We start from the raw sequence: 16,338 nt of genomic DNA on the forward strand, positions 1-16,338 counted from the left end.
AAAGCTGCTGCCAATTACACTAGTTCGTACACTCCATTCCACAGAATTCTACAGTCTCTCTCTCTTATTTTAACTGTATCTGTACTATAGGAAAAATGAAACCCCACCACAAATTGGCCAGGCTAGCTGGTGCTTCTATCATATAACGATTTAATGTGCCTTTAGAAGGTATAGAAGCTCAATGAAGCCATTACGAAAATGAGGAGAAACACGGTTTTTATGAGTGCAATAAAAACACAATGATCTAGGTCATAAACTAATCATCCAGCAGTTGCTTGTGCCACCCAAGTGTAACATTATGAAAGCCCACTCATTTAGAGAGAGGGAGAGGGATCCTTACAGTTTGGCATCCCTTTTCCATGGGCTTAAAAAAAAAAAGAAAAAAAGACACAGGGAGAACAGCATTTCATTACAGAGGAACTTCCTCAAATCTCTGAAAATTTCCTTAAGCATAAATCCAAATGAAAGTTAATTTCAACAAACAATTTCAAATTTACTCTAGGGTACGATATTTCTTTCCAAGTCATGTTATGAGGTACATGACACTCAACGCTATCAACGCCACAATTGAATTCTAACAATGGAATTCTAGGATATTGCAGTCATATTTAACACTTTGATGTCTATACCATTTCCCCATTAACCCCACCTCCCCAACATTTTCTCCTATCCTTTTCCCTAAGCTAATATTTTATTAGCAATATAATTGATGTTGGGGGAAAATACAACTTAGACTTCTAATAATATTTAGGTATTTATTTTATTTATTAAGTTTATATACCATTCTAGCATGTTGCTCTTTGAGAAATTCCCAATGTATATAGAAACACTATTATCACTTTGACGCCTGCTTCCTGAATCATATGCTTCACAATAAGGCCAGTCTGTGGTGCCCTCATTCTTCTGTAAGAATATACAGTGGTGCCTCGCAAGACGAAAAGAATCCGTTCTGTGATTCTCTTCGTCTAGCGGTTTTTTCGTCTTGCGAAGCAAGCCCATTGACGGATTAGTGCTATTAGCGGCTTATCAGCTTATCGGATCAGCTGATAAGCGGCTTAGCGGCTTAGAAAAAGGGGGGGAAAGGGGGAAAAAACCCGCAGGAACTCGCAAGACATTTTCGTCTTGCGAAACAAGCCCATAGGAGATTCGTTTTGCGAAGCACCTCCAAAACGGAAAACTCTTTCGTCTAGTGAGTTTTCCGTCTTGCGAGGCATTCGTCTTGCAGGGCACCACTGTATGTTCAAAGGACCAAGTGGAACATTTGTAATGGCTGACCAGGTAGACTAACTGCTGCAAATTAACTAAAGATGAATGTCTAATATAATGTGCTATTAAACATCTGCATTAAACATTCTTTGTATTCGTCTCCCATTCCCATCTCCTACCCCAAACATAGAAGAACCTCCCTCAACCCCCTCTTAAAATGAATCGAATCCAGGCACACAGCAGTCTGTCACCTAACTGTACCTCTTCTGGGATCACTTGTTCAAAATCTTGCTGTATACATGGAAAGCCAACAGATGTTGTCGCTGGATTCCACCTGTGAGCCTCAGTTCTGAATGGGCTTGTGCTTGCATGCAGGTTGCGACATGACAGACATTCAATCTTTATCTAGCTTCATACCCACAACCTGGACCCAGTGCTTCTTTATTACCAGAGGAGACCTGGACCCTGACAATGGGCAGGTGCCTAGTTTGGATCATTCTGGGAAGCAACCACTGAATTCCATGGGGAAGGTGGTGGAAGCCCAAGGGACTGAGAAACCTCCATCCCTACTGCTAAAAGTTCTCTTGCTCATGCCCTCAGACAGATGCTTCCCCCAACATGTTCTGCAGCTATGCAGATACTGCCTTCACAACGACATGAGTCTGAGAGGCAGCAGGAGACTTGATAGCACCCCCTGAAGTTCATACCAAGCACAACATCCAAACTTTGTCATTAGAACAGAGCTCACCAGGAGGCAGGAGACATCACTCTGAAGGGCTATTTCACTCCTCAGTAGCCCCCAGAAAGGCTTTCCTGAAGCACCCTAGCTTTGCTTACTCATCACCTCTGTTGCCACCTGGTTGACTTCATTGTTTTTACGCTGGTGCCTAAATAACTGCAAAGCTGATCCTGGGCAAATTCTCTGGAGCAGGAAGTTCTACAGGTGGAACACTATAGCTGCGCCCAATTGAAGACCTCAGAGGATGAAGTGAGCGTCTAGGAGGGCTGAAATCAAGGAGGGGTTCCTTTAGATTCCTATGCAGTCCTAAGTGATTTGGTACCCAGGTAAGGACTTGTATCTTGAACTGGTCTTGTAAACCGGCAGCCTATGAAGCTCTTTCAAAACTAGCAAGACAGGTTCCCACAAAGGTTCCCCAGTTCAAATTCAACATTAAAAAATCTTAGGGAACATTGAAAATAGTAAGATATGGGACATGTTCAGCTCACGGCTGTTGCTTTCCATAGGACTGAAAAGCAACATCAGGATTAGCCTTTAAAAAGCAAGTTTCCTCACAACTACCCTTCCTAACCCAGGCCAACCAGATATCCTAATTTCAATTTTATGGACTTTGGCTATTAAAGTATTGCAGAGAAATAAGGAGAAGAGCACTGGTTTGACTGGTTTGCAACACTAAGTAAAACCCCACTGATAGAGAGGTACAGGTTATATTTTGGTTACCCCATAAACTTCCCTTCTTGTCCAACCCATTCACAATTGCGAGGCTGATCTACTCCAGAGTAGGGTTGTTCTGCTATTACTGCGGGCTTCAAAAGAGCCTTGAATTCATAATCAGAATAGGGGCCCATGGGAAAATGGGTTCCATCAAGCTGCATAAGCGCTACCTGGATACCATGGGCCTTCAAATGACACCTCTTTGGTGTAGAGCAACTTGGGTTTTTTGGTGTTAAGTATTCCTTATTTTGCAATCATAACCCCCCCCCCCCAATGAATTCAAGGTTTTCTACCCTGGGAGAATCTGAAAAGCACAGCAAAACAAAAAGCAAATCTGCTGCCCATTCTCTTCAGTTAAGGGGGTGCCAGAAAGATCCATTTGCAATGGAAGCAGAAGTGGGTAGGTGCAATCCAGAGCTTGCTAGCTTGCTTTGGTTTGCAAAGTGCAAGGAAAAAGAGTATTTTTTTCCTTCTTCCACACTTCCAGCTACACACTGAAGACTGGGACCCAAGTAAGACTATTATGGGGTGGGGGAGGTGAACTATGGCTTTGTTTTTGACATAGGGTGCTGATTTGTGTTTGACCCACCTTACATCTTTTTAAACCTTGCAAGTGTGTTGGAATTCTGAAATTCCAACAAGCAGCAGTTTTGAATATCTTAAGTCTTAAAGAAGCAACGGTGAATCAGCTGTTTGGTTCATGAAACAGTGGTCAGGATTTGGGATTCTGCCCTTGTGTGAACCTCCGCCTAGTCTGAAACACACACACATATATATAGGAACTTGCAGATATTCTGGGTGGTATTCAACTAACTTTTACTCAGAGTAGACCCACTAAAATTAATGGACCTAAGTGAGGCATATTCACTAATTTCAATGGATTTACTCTGAGTGAAGCTTAGGTGAATATGACCCTCTATCTTTTCTTTCTTTCTTTCTTTCTTTCTTTCTTTCTTTCTTTCTTTCTTTCTTTCTGCCCACAACTCAGTTAAGGATTTAATGGGGAAAGATTTATATAACATGAAATGCTAAACTTTAAAAAGCACCTATTTGGGTCCGGAGGGAAGCCCTACTGATGTATAAAAGTATCTGGTTTCCACAGCTCTAGGCTTGCATTACAAAGTACTTGAAAAATTAGAAAATTGCATTAGTGGCAAGCAAACGACATATTCCAACATATTGTTACATAGGAATAAGGCCACATCTGGATCGTAGCACACTTCCCTAAACCTCCTGGTAGGAATTGAGTGACTGCTACTTTTCCTTCCATGATGTTCTCTTCTCAGCAGATCCTGGTAGGAACCATTTTTCATCTCAGTTCTCCCTTCTCCCACCCCAAATTTGACAACCCAATTGTCACCTCAAATTCTGCTGATATCCATTCTATTCCCACAGCCCAGGCTTGCTTCAACTTGGCATACTAAGATTCCACACACAGACGCATTTAGCACAGCAAAAATTGCTCCATGGTCCTTCAGGAGAACCTTTCGGCCTTTTTGTGATGTGATGGGTAGGGGCATGTTTCACCCTAATACGCAGACCCCGCTTGCATGTCTGCGGAGTGTACATTGAACCGAATCCATTTGTCCACAAACAAAATCACCGCCATAGCTATACCCAACCCAGTGCAGGTTTTTAATATTACATGTATGATATTACAACCCTGTATTTTGCTGCAGCTCGCAATACTGTTATGCTTAAGATGTAGTTAGAAATGTATATGCAATTGTGAAAGGACGGCTGCAGCATGAACCAGCAGAGCATCTGATTGGTATGCAGAACTTCCCAAGTTTGATCCCGGACATTTCCATTAGGACTGGGAATGTTCCATTTGAAACCCTAGAGAGCCACGGCCAGTCAGGGTAATATTAGCCTAGATGCACCAATGGTCTGGCTCAAGGTGAAGCACCTCCCTATGTTCCTAAAAGCAGTTCAACAAAGGCTTTTTACCTGCCAGAAGTCTGTGACCGTAGAAGGCAGGGCGCCCTGAGCAGCTATATAAGCAGGGTTCCTAGGATCATGGTCCATCTGAAAAAGGAAAAAGCAATTAGACGCAGTGCTCAATATGAACAGAGAGGGAGAGAAAATTGCCACAAAACAGCGAAAATAGCAGTTTTGCAGTGCATTAGTGAACTGATCAACTAGGAGAGCACTTCTCTTGAAAGGAGGAAAAAGTCTGTTATTTCCTTTCCTCAGAATAAGAGTTCCTTTCTCCAACAGAACAGGATGTGTCGTCTAATACTAAGATGTCACAAGATCAGCGATCTATGTTCTAAATATGTAACGTGAAATCATTTAAGGAGCATTCGCTGACAAAAAAGAAGAAGCATTTACTCGGGGTTTTCAGTCTCATAGCAACCTACGAGCCACTTCAAAACATTTCTCAATGCAGGGCATTAGGGATGCCGGGCACATTTAAACATCTCTTCCATTTCTGTCATAGCACTCAAGGGCATCTAGAAACAAGCCAAAACTGAAGAACAAACTCAATCCTGGCCTTTTCTGGTCAGTTTGTTTGTTTAAAAATGCAGGCTTCTAACCCTCAATAAAAGAAGTTCTGTTTAAAGACCTTAATTATTACATCTATTTCAAAGAGTGACTGAGTAGGGAAAAAAGAGATCCTCAGAAACAAAGCTACGGAGAGTAAATAGGATTAGGTCGTTACAATGAGTGTTTTCAAACAGATGGGTGGGTTTTCTGATCTTAAATCTTTGGCCCCATTCTCCCGATAAGGACAAGATTGGCTGATGGGAATTTAAACACAAGGAAAACAACAAAAACCCCATTGATTGTAATCCTTAGAAAGAATTAAAACACACACACTCATGAACAAGGCTGACATTATGCTTGCAGTTGCAGGAGCACAAATCTCAATTATTTCAACAAGTGCTAAATTGTACTGAGCAGTGCAATCCACCCTCACCCCCCCCAAAAAAAAGTTTTATCAAAATTTTAAGCAACAGCAGATAGCAGCAGCCTGTAACACTCAATATATTAACATTTATAAACACAAGTCAGCCGTTCTAAGGCGAAACCACTTGTGAGGTGAGAGATTGGTGATTGCATTTTCCAACTTGTTTGGTTTTACTTTTAATGGGGTTGTAGTTGTGTGAGTTTGCTGGCTGTGCTTTTAACACACACACACACACACACACACACACTTTTTTTCCAATTTAAAAGGCCCCTGTACTGCTGTTTGTCCCCCAGGGAAAAATTATAGATGCTTGTATTTGTGTTTTCCCTGTGTAACACATAGCAGCGTGGGGTTTTGTTTGGGAAAATGGCCTGGAATGAAATTCTGGAGCTATTTCCCCAGTGCTGCATTTCCATTTTTGTTTTTAAAAATCTGGTGATACAATCACAGATCTCCTAACTCAGGCCTGGATTATTCATTACAGTGGTACCTCGCAAGACGAATGCCTCGCAAGACAAAAAACTCGCTAGACGAAAGGTTTTTCCGTTTTCGATTTGCCTCGCAAGACGAATTTCCCTATGGGCTTGCTTCGCAAGACGAAAACGTCTTGCGGCTTTGTTTTCTTTGTCTAAAAACAAAGACATGTTTTGTTTATAAAGTTAATTTATTTTCCCTTCAATTTTTGAACTGCTTTTTACAGTATGTGTGACTTTAAAGAGCAGTTAATAAACTGTTGTTGTACCAAATTTGGCTTTGTTTGGACTTTTTTTGACCATAGGAACGCATTAATTGATTTTCAATGCATTCCTATGGGATTTCGTGCTTCGCAGGACGAAAAATTCGCTAGACGACAAAAATTGCGGAACGAATTAATTTCGTCTTGCGGGGCACCACTGTACTTTCAGAAGCTCTCTTTTACTTGTGGAGTCGTTCTGCCTACATGATCGGTATTATGTTCAGCCAGGAGTTTTTGGACCTTGGCTGCAACCAATTCCAGGGCATCAACACCACATTTCATATTTTGCGGTCCACTGGATTCAACACATAGTACATTGACCAGGACCCAAAAGCTATTTTAGGCACAATCCAATGGTTTGGGGATGCGCAGTGCAGTTTCTAAATTATTTTGTTTGAACATCAGTTTCCTATGTGGTATCACAAACTGCTTCTTAAAAACCCGTAATTTCACCTCTTGGTATGCCTCTAGGCGATTTGAAGCAGATTGGTTAAGATTTCTCCTGATTGTTAAACAATAGCAACAGCAGATTCCATAATTTCAAATGTAGCACACAATATCCATTAGGGTGTACATTACAGGCCAAAATATACATTGGGAGCATGGAACTAGTTGTGCAGTTCTAGGTCTCCCTTAGCCACTACTCATTTGAGTGGGTGGCTCCCATTATTGAAAGAAATGGCAAAAAAACAGATACCTGAAGCACCTCACAATAATAAAATATAACACATTTATATATATATATTTTAAACTTCAGTATAATTTGTAACACATGCTTGCTGCTTCTAGTAGATAATGATTCAGTTTTGTTTTATTTAACAACTTTATCATATCCAAAGTAGAAGGTCACATTCATTTATTTACATGACCACATTGGAAGTGCTGTGCTTCCTTCATAACCCTTTTTCCCTCCTGAAACACATAACAAAGCAAAAATTGGAGCACAGGTAAAGGGAACACTGGCCTTGAGGAAGGAGATGCGGTGGCCTAACCAGCCTAGAATCACTGGACATCATTTGCAATGGAAGAAGCCTGCAGGGTGTCGCCTAAGGCGTAGTCTACACTGCGGTAGTTGGAAGGTAGTTTGGCACCTGCTGGTAATTTGAAGTAGGGTTTCTCTCAATTGCTTGCCAAATAGCAAGAGCAAAACAACTTTCCCCATCTAAATCAGATTGCCTAAATGAAGGACGCTAAACAGGCGCGGACTTTTATGTGTGAGCTTGCTTCAGTTCTAGCACTGGAAAAAAATATCACTGGGTCAGAATATCCTGAGACACCCCACAATTTTGCCCCAAGTCTTTAGCAGATAGAAGTCTATCTGGGCTGGTAGATCTTGGTGTTCTCATGGGTAAAATGGCATGCCTGAAGTGTGCCCATTCTTGGTCCAACAGATGCTGTTGGGACTCTGGCTCCCATGGCCAATGGTCAAGAATGCCACAAAGCTGCACTCCAGCATCATCTCAAGGGCCACAGGTTAACCACCCCTGGTACAGAAAAGCAGCTCATCACCACAAAAGCTCATTACTAAAACCATTTCTGCACTGGATTACTTCAGACTGCTGGCAGGACTTCGCAAGTGTGAAAATACTTTTGTGTGTGCGTCGGGGGAGAACGGACCCTTACACATGGAAAACTAGAATGATGAGGTTAAGGATAGACTACAACTGGGGTGGCCAACATGATGTGCTCCAGATCTAGCTGGACTCCAACTCCCATCATCCCTGACCACTGGCCATGCTGGCTGAGACTGATGGGAGCTGTAGTCCCAACAACCTCTTGATGGCATCATATTAGCTGCCCCTGGACTGTAGGCTGGTAGAAATCTTTGCCCTTGTAGGCAAGACATTGGATTACATGGCATTTGTTTGTTTCTACTTGTCCATTCCTTATGCTGACATTTCAAATGGTGCGAACTTTGTGAATGAAAGGGGGGAAAGTGAAGCTGTGTGTATTCATTCACAATGTAAAGAGAATAGGCAAGCTGAATCAGTGATGAGGTGAGTGCCACTGTCACGGAAGAAATACTTCTAAACCCTCCACTGTTTGATAAATCAGGAAAGGGCCACTCCTGGCCTTACAGTATAAATCAGCTGTTGTCAGAAAGCTGCAGTTTGAGCATTACAGACATCATAATGAGGAAAGACCGGTCAAACGTATCATCAAGTTAACAATAACACAGACATTTGCAATTATTATATTCTGGTGCGCAGAAAGCGGCTATGGAGAAGACACATGCAGGTTAGGATTACTAGTTTGCATGAAGACATAGCTGGGTCACTTTCAAATTTGCATGTATTATATCACTTCAATGAATGTAAATGTTTAAATTGCCTGTTGTCTACTACTGATGCGGAGCAAAACAAAGAGGAGAAAGGTTATCAGTCTCACTAAAAACTGGCATTGCCTAGCGTGCGTATGTTCTCAGAGGATATCCAAGATGGCAAAAAAAGCTTTCTTCTCTGCTAATAAATGAATTTACAGACCCCTGCCAAGATTAAACTAATTGAAAATAATAATGCATGCCTTTATTAACTTGCATGTTTTAAAATTCCCAATGCTAAATATATTTGGGAGGATTTGGATATTAACTCGCAATTTGCACTCTGTTCAGCTGAAATGCAAAGATCTAAATAGATGCACAGCCTATTAAACTACTTTGGATCTCATGATAATAACATGCACAATGGCGGCAAAAGTGCTGCTGTATGTGTGGAAAACTGTCCAGTTTTGTTCCACTTGATACTGAGGTTTGTAAATTTATTATACAGTGGTGCCTCGCAAGACGAAAAGAATCCCTTCTGTGATTCTCTTCGTCTAGCGGTTTTTTCGTCTTGCGAAGCAAGCCCATTGACGGATTAGCGCTATTAGCGGCTTTTAGCGGCTTATCTGCTGATCGGATCAGCTGATAAGCGGCTTAGCAGCTTAGAAAAAGGGGGGGAAGGGAAAAAAACCCGCAGGAACTCGCAAGGCATTGTCGTCTTGCGAAGCAAGCCCATAGGAAATTCGTTTTGTGAAGCACCTCCAAAACAGAAAACTCTTTCAACTAGCGAGTTTTCCGTCTTGCGAGGCATTCGTCTTGTGGGGCACCACTGTAGTTGCAAACACAAAGACCCCTGGATACAGGCTGCCATTAGGATTCTTAACAAAACCACACCAGCATGGAACTTAAACTTGCATCAGGATGCTGGCAATCTAGTTTGCTAGGTCCGGCATGGGCAGGTCTGGCCCAAGACACCTGAGGCAAACCATAAAATGGAGGAAAGAAGGGGGAGTGAAGATCTACACTGGGAATAAGGACAGGGAATACAGTCAACCTTGCCCAATGTTTGAAGGCAGGTGCATATCCCAGCAGACCCCAGAGAGCAGCTCTCGCCATTTCCTCTCTAGGTGTGGGAAGAGACTCTCAGTGCCTATTATTCACTGAGAGGCCACTGTAGAGGCAGTTGCCTCACCTTGCCGCACGGGTGGGCTGGCTGGGGTTATGGGCAAGCAAGAGTTAACAAGATCAGATCCAGCTGATACCAGGGTAGGCAAGCAGGCGAGAAGCAAGTTCTGAGAAAGGTTTCAGGTTGCTCAGGAAGATGGTTCACAAATGGTACAGGGAAGTTCACCTCCGGTCCTCCTCCTGCTGCACTGACAAACCATGAGCTGAAAACCTAAGAGCAAACCTTGGTTACAGCTCACGGTTTGCCACAAGCCCAGCTTCGGATGACATGCTAAGCCAAACCATGGCTTAGCTCGCAGCAGAATCACAGGAGAAGTAAAGCGGCCACAATCTCCTCTCCGGGAACTGGTGTGTTTATGCTAAGCTTGCCTTAAAGTTATGCATGGGGAGTGTGAGGGGAGAGACTCCATCAGGCAAGGCCTCCTTCCACCTGCCTTGTTCCACCGTCTAGTCTCTGCTTCTCAATTTGTATTGTATTATTTTATGTACTGTGGCTTGCCGTTGTTTTATTGATTAGAAATTATTTATTGTAACTGTTGAGTGGATTTCTGTTTAACTTTTATATCTTGTTATTATTTTATACTATTCTAATAATTGTTGAATGTTACTTTTTTGATGTAGGTTGCTTATTTTAAAGTTTTGTTTTATTATCACATTTTTTTAGTGCATTAGATTGTTATAAGATGTACATTTTTTGTTTCTTCAGCTTGTAAACCGCCTTGAGTATTGTAAGATAGAAAGATGGTATACAAATTAAAAATGATGATGATGCGTGACTAGAGTAGGTTCCAAGTCAATAAAGGTTAGTCAAGACCACCTTCTTCTTCTTCTTCTTCTTCTTCTTCTTCTTCTTCTTCTTCTTCTTCTTCTTCTTCTTCTTCTTCTTCTTCTTCCTCCTCCTCCTCCTCCTCCTCCTCCTCCTCCTCCTCCTCCTCTTCTTCTTCTTCCTTCTCCTCCTCCTTTTGCTGAGTCAGTGTAGTAAGAAGTTGTTGCCCCACTTACAAACCATTAGGAGTGGGGAAAGTACAGTGGTACCTTGGGTTAAGAACTTAATTGGTTCTGGAGGTCCGTTCTTAACTTGAAACTGTTATTAACCTGAGATACCATTTTAGCTAATGGGGCCTCCCGCCGCCACAGCACGATTTCTGTTCCCATCCTGAAGCAAAGTTCTTAACCCAAGGTAGTATTTCTGGGTTAGTGGAGTATGTAACCTGAAGCGTCTGTAACCCGAGGTACCACTGTACTGAGTTGGGGTTGGGGAGATTCAGGTTCAAAACCAACTCATCCATAAAAGCGACTTGAGGGAAATCCTATGTGTGTTGCCTGGAGAAAAGGGCAGGATAAAAACCTGAAAGGGTAAACTTGACAGGCAGTGAATGCCCTGGGTAGTCAGTCACATTTGTCTCAGCCATGCCTCATTCTACGCTGGTGGGGCATGGGCGAAGTCCTGAGATAAGAGTCAAAAAGCAGCAGTACCATCAGACCAAAGACCAGAGTCAAGTCCTGGCAGTGGAGCAAAGGAACAAGCTGGAACATTATCCTGATGCCAGAATAAACCTTTCAGCCAAATCCTTTGAACCACTGAAGGTCATTCGGGATCTCAGCACCACTGAGATCAATTTGCTCAAATTCACGTTAACTAATATAACCCAGCTGGAAACATCAACCAATAAAAGCTTAGCGCAAAATGTTTAGGCTGCTTAAGAGTAAAGTTTCTGAACAATCCCTGAGGGCATCTAGATATTCTGAGCGCAGAAACAATGGAGAAGTGTTGTTAAATGAAATCTGTATGTTGTGCCAAAACGTCTCGAACATCAAAGCACAGCTTCTCCCTCTACACTAATAAATTATCACTACAGATAGATAAATCGGAAACGGTCACAAAGTTCATTTTAGAGAATAAGACAGCAAATAATTGGCTCATTAGGACAAATATCAACGTTTTTTGATCTGCAAGGGTTTAGGAAGTTTAGACTATATATTTTTTTAAATAAACAACAACTTACACAGATATAGTTGGTAGAGTCTATTTTTTTTTAAAATGTATAAATTACACATGTTCTGCTTCTCACAAAATTATCATTTTTCACAGCTGCTCCAGCAAGCCAGGAAGAGGGCTAGTCTACCGCATATCCAGAGTTTCCATGATAATACATGTGACTAAGGATCACTTGAACCAAAGCAAAATTAACAGCTCTGATTCTGGTATCATACGAGGAAGAAGGAATAATCGAAAGACGCCCAAAAGAACCATCTGCCTCGTTCCAACTTATCAGAAGAGAACTCCTGCAGGGGATCAGATCAAACCACCTCTAAACCTAAGATGTTTTAATTCCAAGTCATCTAAGCGCTCCCCCTGCCTGTCCCCAAATTAAAATTGATTGACAATTCCTAAACTAGAGAACACCACACTGAATACAAATACATTGCTATAATCAATTCTATCTGAATTTTTAAAATATGTATGTCAATTCTTTTTGCATATTTATGCTGCCCCCAAGTAAATGCTAAAAATGCTAATGTGTAAAAGATTCAATTTTTTTTTATATTTAGAGACAGTGTTATTTTATCCTTCTGTTTTAACAAACTTCATGCATATGCTTTTGCACTAAAAAAAAATCTAGATATGAATAAAAACAATGCTCCACCGCTTACCAAGGGAATAATAAGAAAAGATTTGATATTATGCCATTATTTATTGTGATAAAATCTTATTCAAACAATGTATCTGTTCTGTGTGACTCCACTTAAACTGAACTAGCTTCATGCCAATTTAGATCTGTATTTTCCCAGTTATTGTGCCGACACAACATACAATTCAGAATTCTTTTATTTAGTTCTTTGGCTTTGAGCAATGTAATATTTGTGGCTCAAAACCAGCTAAGTTCATTTCTGCATGTGTGTTGGCTGTTCAATTTATCCTGACTTCCTGCATACTTATTTTAAATGCATGGTTAAACTTAATGTGCATAAAACCAACACATAAAACCAAAAGCTCTATGAAATTAATTTTCTTTAAAACTACAGGCAAGCTCGGAGGCAGTTTTGTTTCCACACTGCAATATATTTAAAACCACCACACACACGACTTTCAGCAGGTAAATACTACTGAATCACCTCTTTCCTCTGTTAAAAATAAAAATGATACAGGAGATGATAAAATTATGACTAATATATTAATAGTATATTAGAACATATAATTATTATAACTGGCACCTGCCTTTCTTTCTTTCTTATTTTTAAGAAATCCCTCTTTAAAAAATGAAAAAGATAATGGAATGAAATAAATATGGTTTTAAATGTCATTACAAATTTCAGAATCTATTCTCACTGATAAAAATTTGTATGCTGTGTTTGAGCAAACTGTCATGTTAATCACATTCCTCAGTCTGGTGGCTTCAGTAATAAGCAAGCTGAAAGGTAGGTGCTATTTTGTTTTCGTTAATGTAGTTGATGGGCTCCCCCCTTTCCAACACCCTAAGAGGGAAAAACAGAATTCCCATTTACTTTTCCTGACCTCTGATTTAAAAACAAAGATTGCACATTATTTACTACTGGATGATTTCCCTGGAATTTAATGAGGACAAAGTACAAATATGACAGATGTAATTATCATAGTTTTATTCTGCACAGTCAGGGTCTCCTTGTGCTGTAATTGCAAGCTTTTCATTCAACCGCTGGCAGCAGAGTTATTACCTCGGTATTTTATGTTATTTCAGAGAACAGGAAAGAGGACTTCCAGCTCAGTTTTATTCCAAGGAATCTCTAAGCATCCTCGCATTGGAATAGTAATTAAAAACAACAACGATCAGCAAGATATTTCATCAGATCTCTTTGCAGATTTCTCTCCTTGTTGCTTTTTGAGCGCATTAAGTGTAAAAAAACACACACACAAAAAACCCTGGGTTTTCACAACGTATTGGGAGGGATGGGAAAGTGGGGGCAGGGAGGGGGGCTGCTAAGCAGTTTCGAGAAAGAAACATGTGGGCAGGTGGCCAACGCATTGTCTGGTGCAAAGAAGGGCTCCCCCAGCATGTATTGCTTTACTCATTTAGACTCAAGCCAAGGTTGAGTGAGCCCCAGCTGGAGGCTGGACCACTGACCCTGGAGCTGGAAACACACAACTATACGCACACCCCTGGAAGCCTCCCTTTCCAAGGCCTGAATGTAATTGCTTTATATTACACTCCGGCTTCATCAAGCCCCTCGCATGCCGAAGGGAGGCGAGTGGAAATAAAAAAAACTTTCTAGTCCAATTCATAGTTTATAGCTCTAGCGTTATTAATTTTCCGTTTGGAATACAGGGCAATTCTCACCTCACATCCAAAGGCTTCGTGGCATCAAATATGCCATTTTATTGGCACGGTAATTGCTGGAAGCTATTAAATTTTGAACCACTTCATTTATTTATTTTGAATTTAAAAAGATTATTTGTATTTGGTGAAGAAGATCAAACCACTGTTATTTCAGGTCTCCACACATCTGCTACGTTTCATTAGCCTTTCCTATCTGTTCTTGGCTAGACTAGGGTTAAGTTCTCAAAACAAACAAGAGATGTTTTTAGCCCATCAGTATGAAAGTTAACAGGAGCAAGTTCTCTGCTGAGGACTTGAAGCTTACTACTAATATTGCACCTACAAAATATCATGCACCTTCAATATCATGAAAATAGTTAACACATTTTAAATATGGAACCAGTAAAATTACCAGACAATCATGGCATTAAAAAGCTATTTGTTCCTGTCAATAAAGACACATCAAGCAAGAATGAAGCAGAATTTTAAAATATTCTGATGTTACCCTAAAGCATACTTTGCTATTGGAAACAACCAAGGACTGTGAGACAGCTTGTGTGACACACAGTGAAGCCACATTGAAACATCTATTTTGGCCAAACACAGTTTGATTTGTGTGAAACTGTAATGACTGGAAGAATTTGGACTGAGGTGTGAGAAATGGGACTAGATTTCAGTTACCCTTTGTGAACTCTGAAAGGAAAGGAAAACAAAACAAAGTTCTGATTCTGCTTCAGTTCACTTCCTGCAATGTCACAAATTTTGCCAGTCTAAATTATCAGGGCACACAATTTTGCCGTACAATAAATACAAAATGGCTACTTGGCTTTAAGGTGATCCCAATGTCTTTCCTCAAGATAGATGCTATTTCATAGGGCATCTGCTGCACCTTACCAACAATATTTTGTCAATGGGGAAAAGCAATTCTTCCCACAGCTATCGGAATGATAACGAACAGTAAGAACAATCACCATGTCCCCAAGATATAAGGAGTCTTACTGAAACCTATTGCAGGGAGCTGGGCAAGTATTTACTCTCCCACCCAGAAACTCCCCATTTATCTAAACTCTCACACTGTAGCATTCTTAGCCAAATGATTAATACAACTACTGAGAGAACACCCATTGTACATAGCTGCTATCAGAAGCAGGCAAACTGCTGGTCGCAAAGTCATAGGAAGGGAAATATTGGAGGGATGTCGCCATGTGGACTCAATAAATTGCTATTATAACTTGCATCACAATCAACCTTTTTCTTCCATCAGAACTAACGTTTTAGTTTCAAAAAGGCAAAGTAGTATTTTTTTTTGTTTTATACTTACAATAGGACTTGCGTTGATGTAGTCCGAGTTGTCGTGACTGTTTTCAGCTTTCAAACATATCCTGCAATGATCATCTGATTTTTTAAAATAAAAAAATGTTAAAATCAGTATTAATTCATATTTATGTTAAAAGAGATCTTTCAAAGAGCATTTCTGAACAGACCACTACTATTCAGCCTGGGGTTTTTCCAAAAAGGTTTTTGGGGTTTTTCCAAAAGACTGATTTAAATGGTTAAGAACCATATAAAAAGTGTTCTTGAAATCGAACTTGATATGTTGAGGAATAATTGCTATTAGGCAGGTGCCTTCGCTGTATTGTTTTCAGCGCCTGCTAAAAAAATAAAATGTTTTTATTTACACAAGTCTATCATATATTTTTTTGAAAAGAGAACTACTGATTTTATTTCTAGCTTGATACATTTTAACGCAACATGTTTTTAATGTTTTATCAGTATTTTCAAATGACTATTTTATATCATTTTATGTAAACAGCTTAGCAGTTTTTCCCCCCTGATGAAGCAGTGTATAAACCTCGCCACATAAATAAATCAGTAAAATGTTTGGGTGTCTAACAAGTTCACTTAAAAACACACAACAATGTTTAATATAGACTGTGCTTCAGGGTCTGTAGCCCCTAGCAAGGGCATTAATGATGCCAAACCTTTCCGTGTTCCTTCTCTGTATGAGAGCATGACAATGCTTAAAGACCGTTGCCAATAATAACAGGTTTCTATTAAAGGGATTTCCACCCCAAGTTCATATGTAGGGTAGCTGATGAAATTTAATAAATAGCGTCGATCTCATGATACAGCCATGTGCATTCAGTCTGATGTACAATACAGAATGTTTGATACACCTACCAGAATAAGCAAGTACATGGAATAGGAATGTGCTGCTTTTGGCTGCACATGAAGAGCATAAAAAACTTTTAAAACACATATATGCCCTGGCTACTCTCGGCTCCACTT

At 40.5% G+C, this 16,338-nt stretch overlaps 1 protein-coding gene and 1 long non-coding RNA gene across 6 annotated transcripts in view; one reads left to right on the forward strand and one right to left on the reverse strand.

The window, feature by feature from the left end:
• The window catches only part of LOC310689568, a 121,018-nt gene extending 105,641 nt beyond the window's left edge, over window positions 1-15,377 (forward strand). For 2 of the 5 annotated variants that reach the window (XR_014517504.1, XR_014517508.1), the window contains one exon: window positions 11,847-15,377. This is a non-coding gene — a long non-coding RNA (uncharacterized lncRNA). Of the gene's footprint in view, window positions 1-1,396; window positions 2,272-4,054; window positions 4,604-10,460; window positions 10,557-11,846 lie in introns of those variants that run through there. The other 3 variants (XR_014517503.1, XR_014517505.1, XR_014517507.1) reach the window with 3 other exon arrangements.
• PTPRN2 (protein tyrosine phosphatase receptor type N2) overlaps window positions 1-16,338 on the reverse strand; it is a 614,238-nt gene that overhangs the window by 40,996 nt on the left and 556,904 nt on the right. The window contains exons 16-17 of the mRNA XM_083466687.1: window positions 15,371-15,444; window positions 4,610-4,687 (exon numbers count right to left, since the gene is read on the reverse strand). Coding sequence (XP_083322813.1) covers window positions 4,610-4,687; window positions 15,371-15,444 — 152 coding nt within the window. The remainder of the gene's footprint in view (window positions 1-4,609; window positions 4,688-15,370; window positions 15,445-16,338) is intronic.

The sequence above is a fragment of the Podarcis liolepis genome (genome assembly GCF_965112155.1).
Source record: "Podarcis liolepis genome assembly, chromosome: 12".
In the NCBI taxonomy this organism is placed as follows: Eukaryota; Metazoa; Chordata; class Lepidosauria; order Squamata; family Lacertidae; genus Podarcis; species Podarcis liolepis.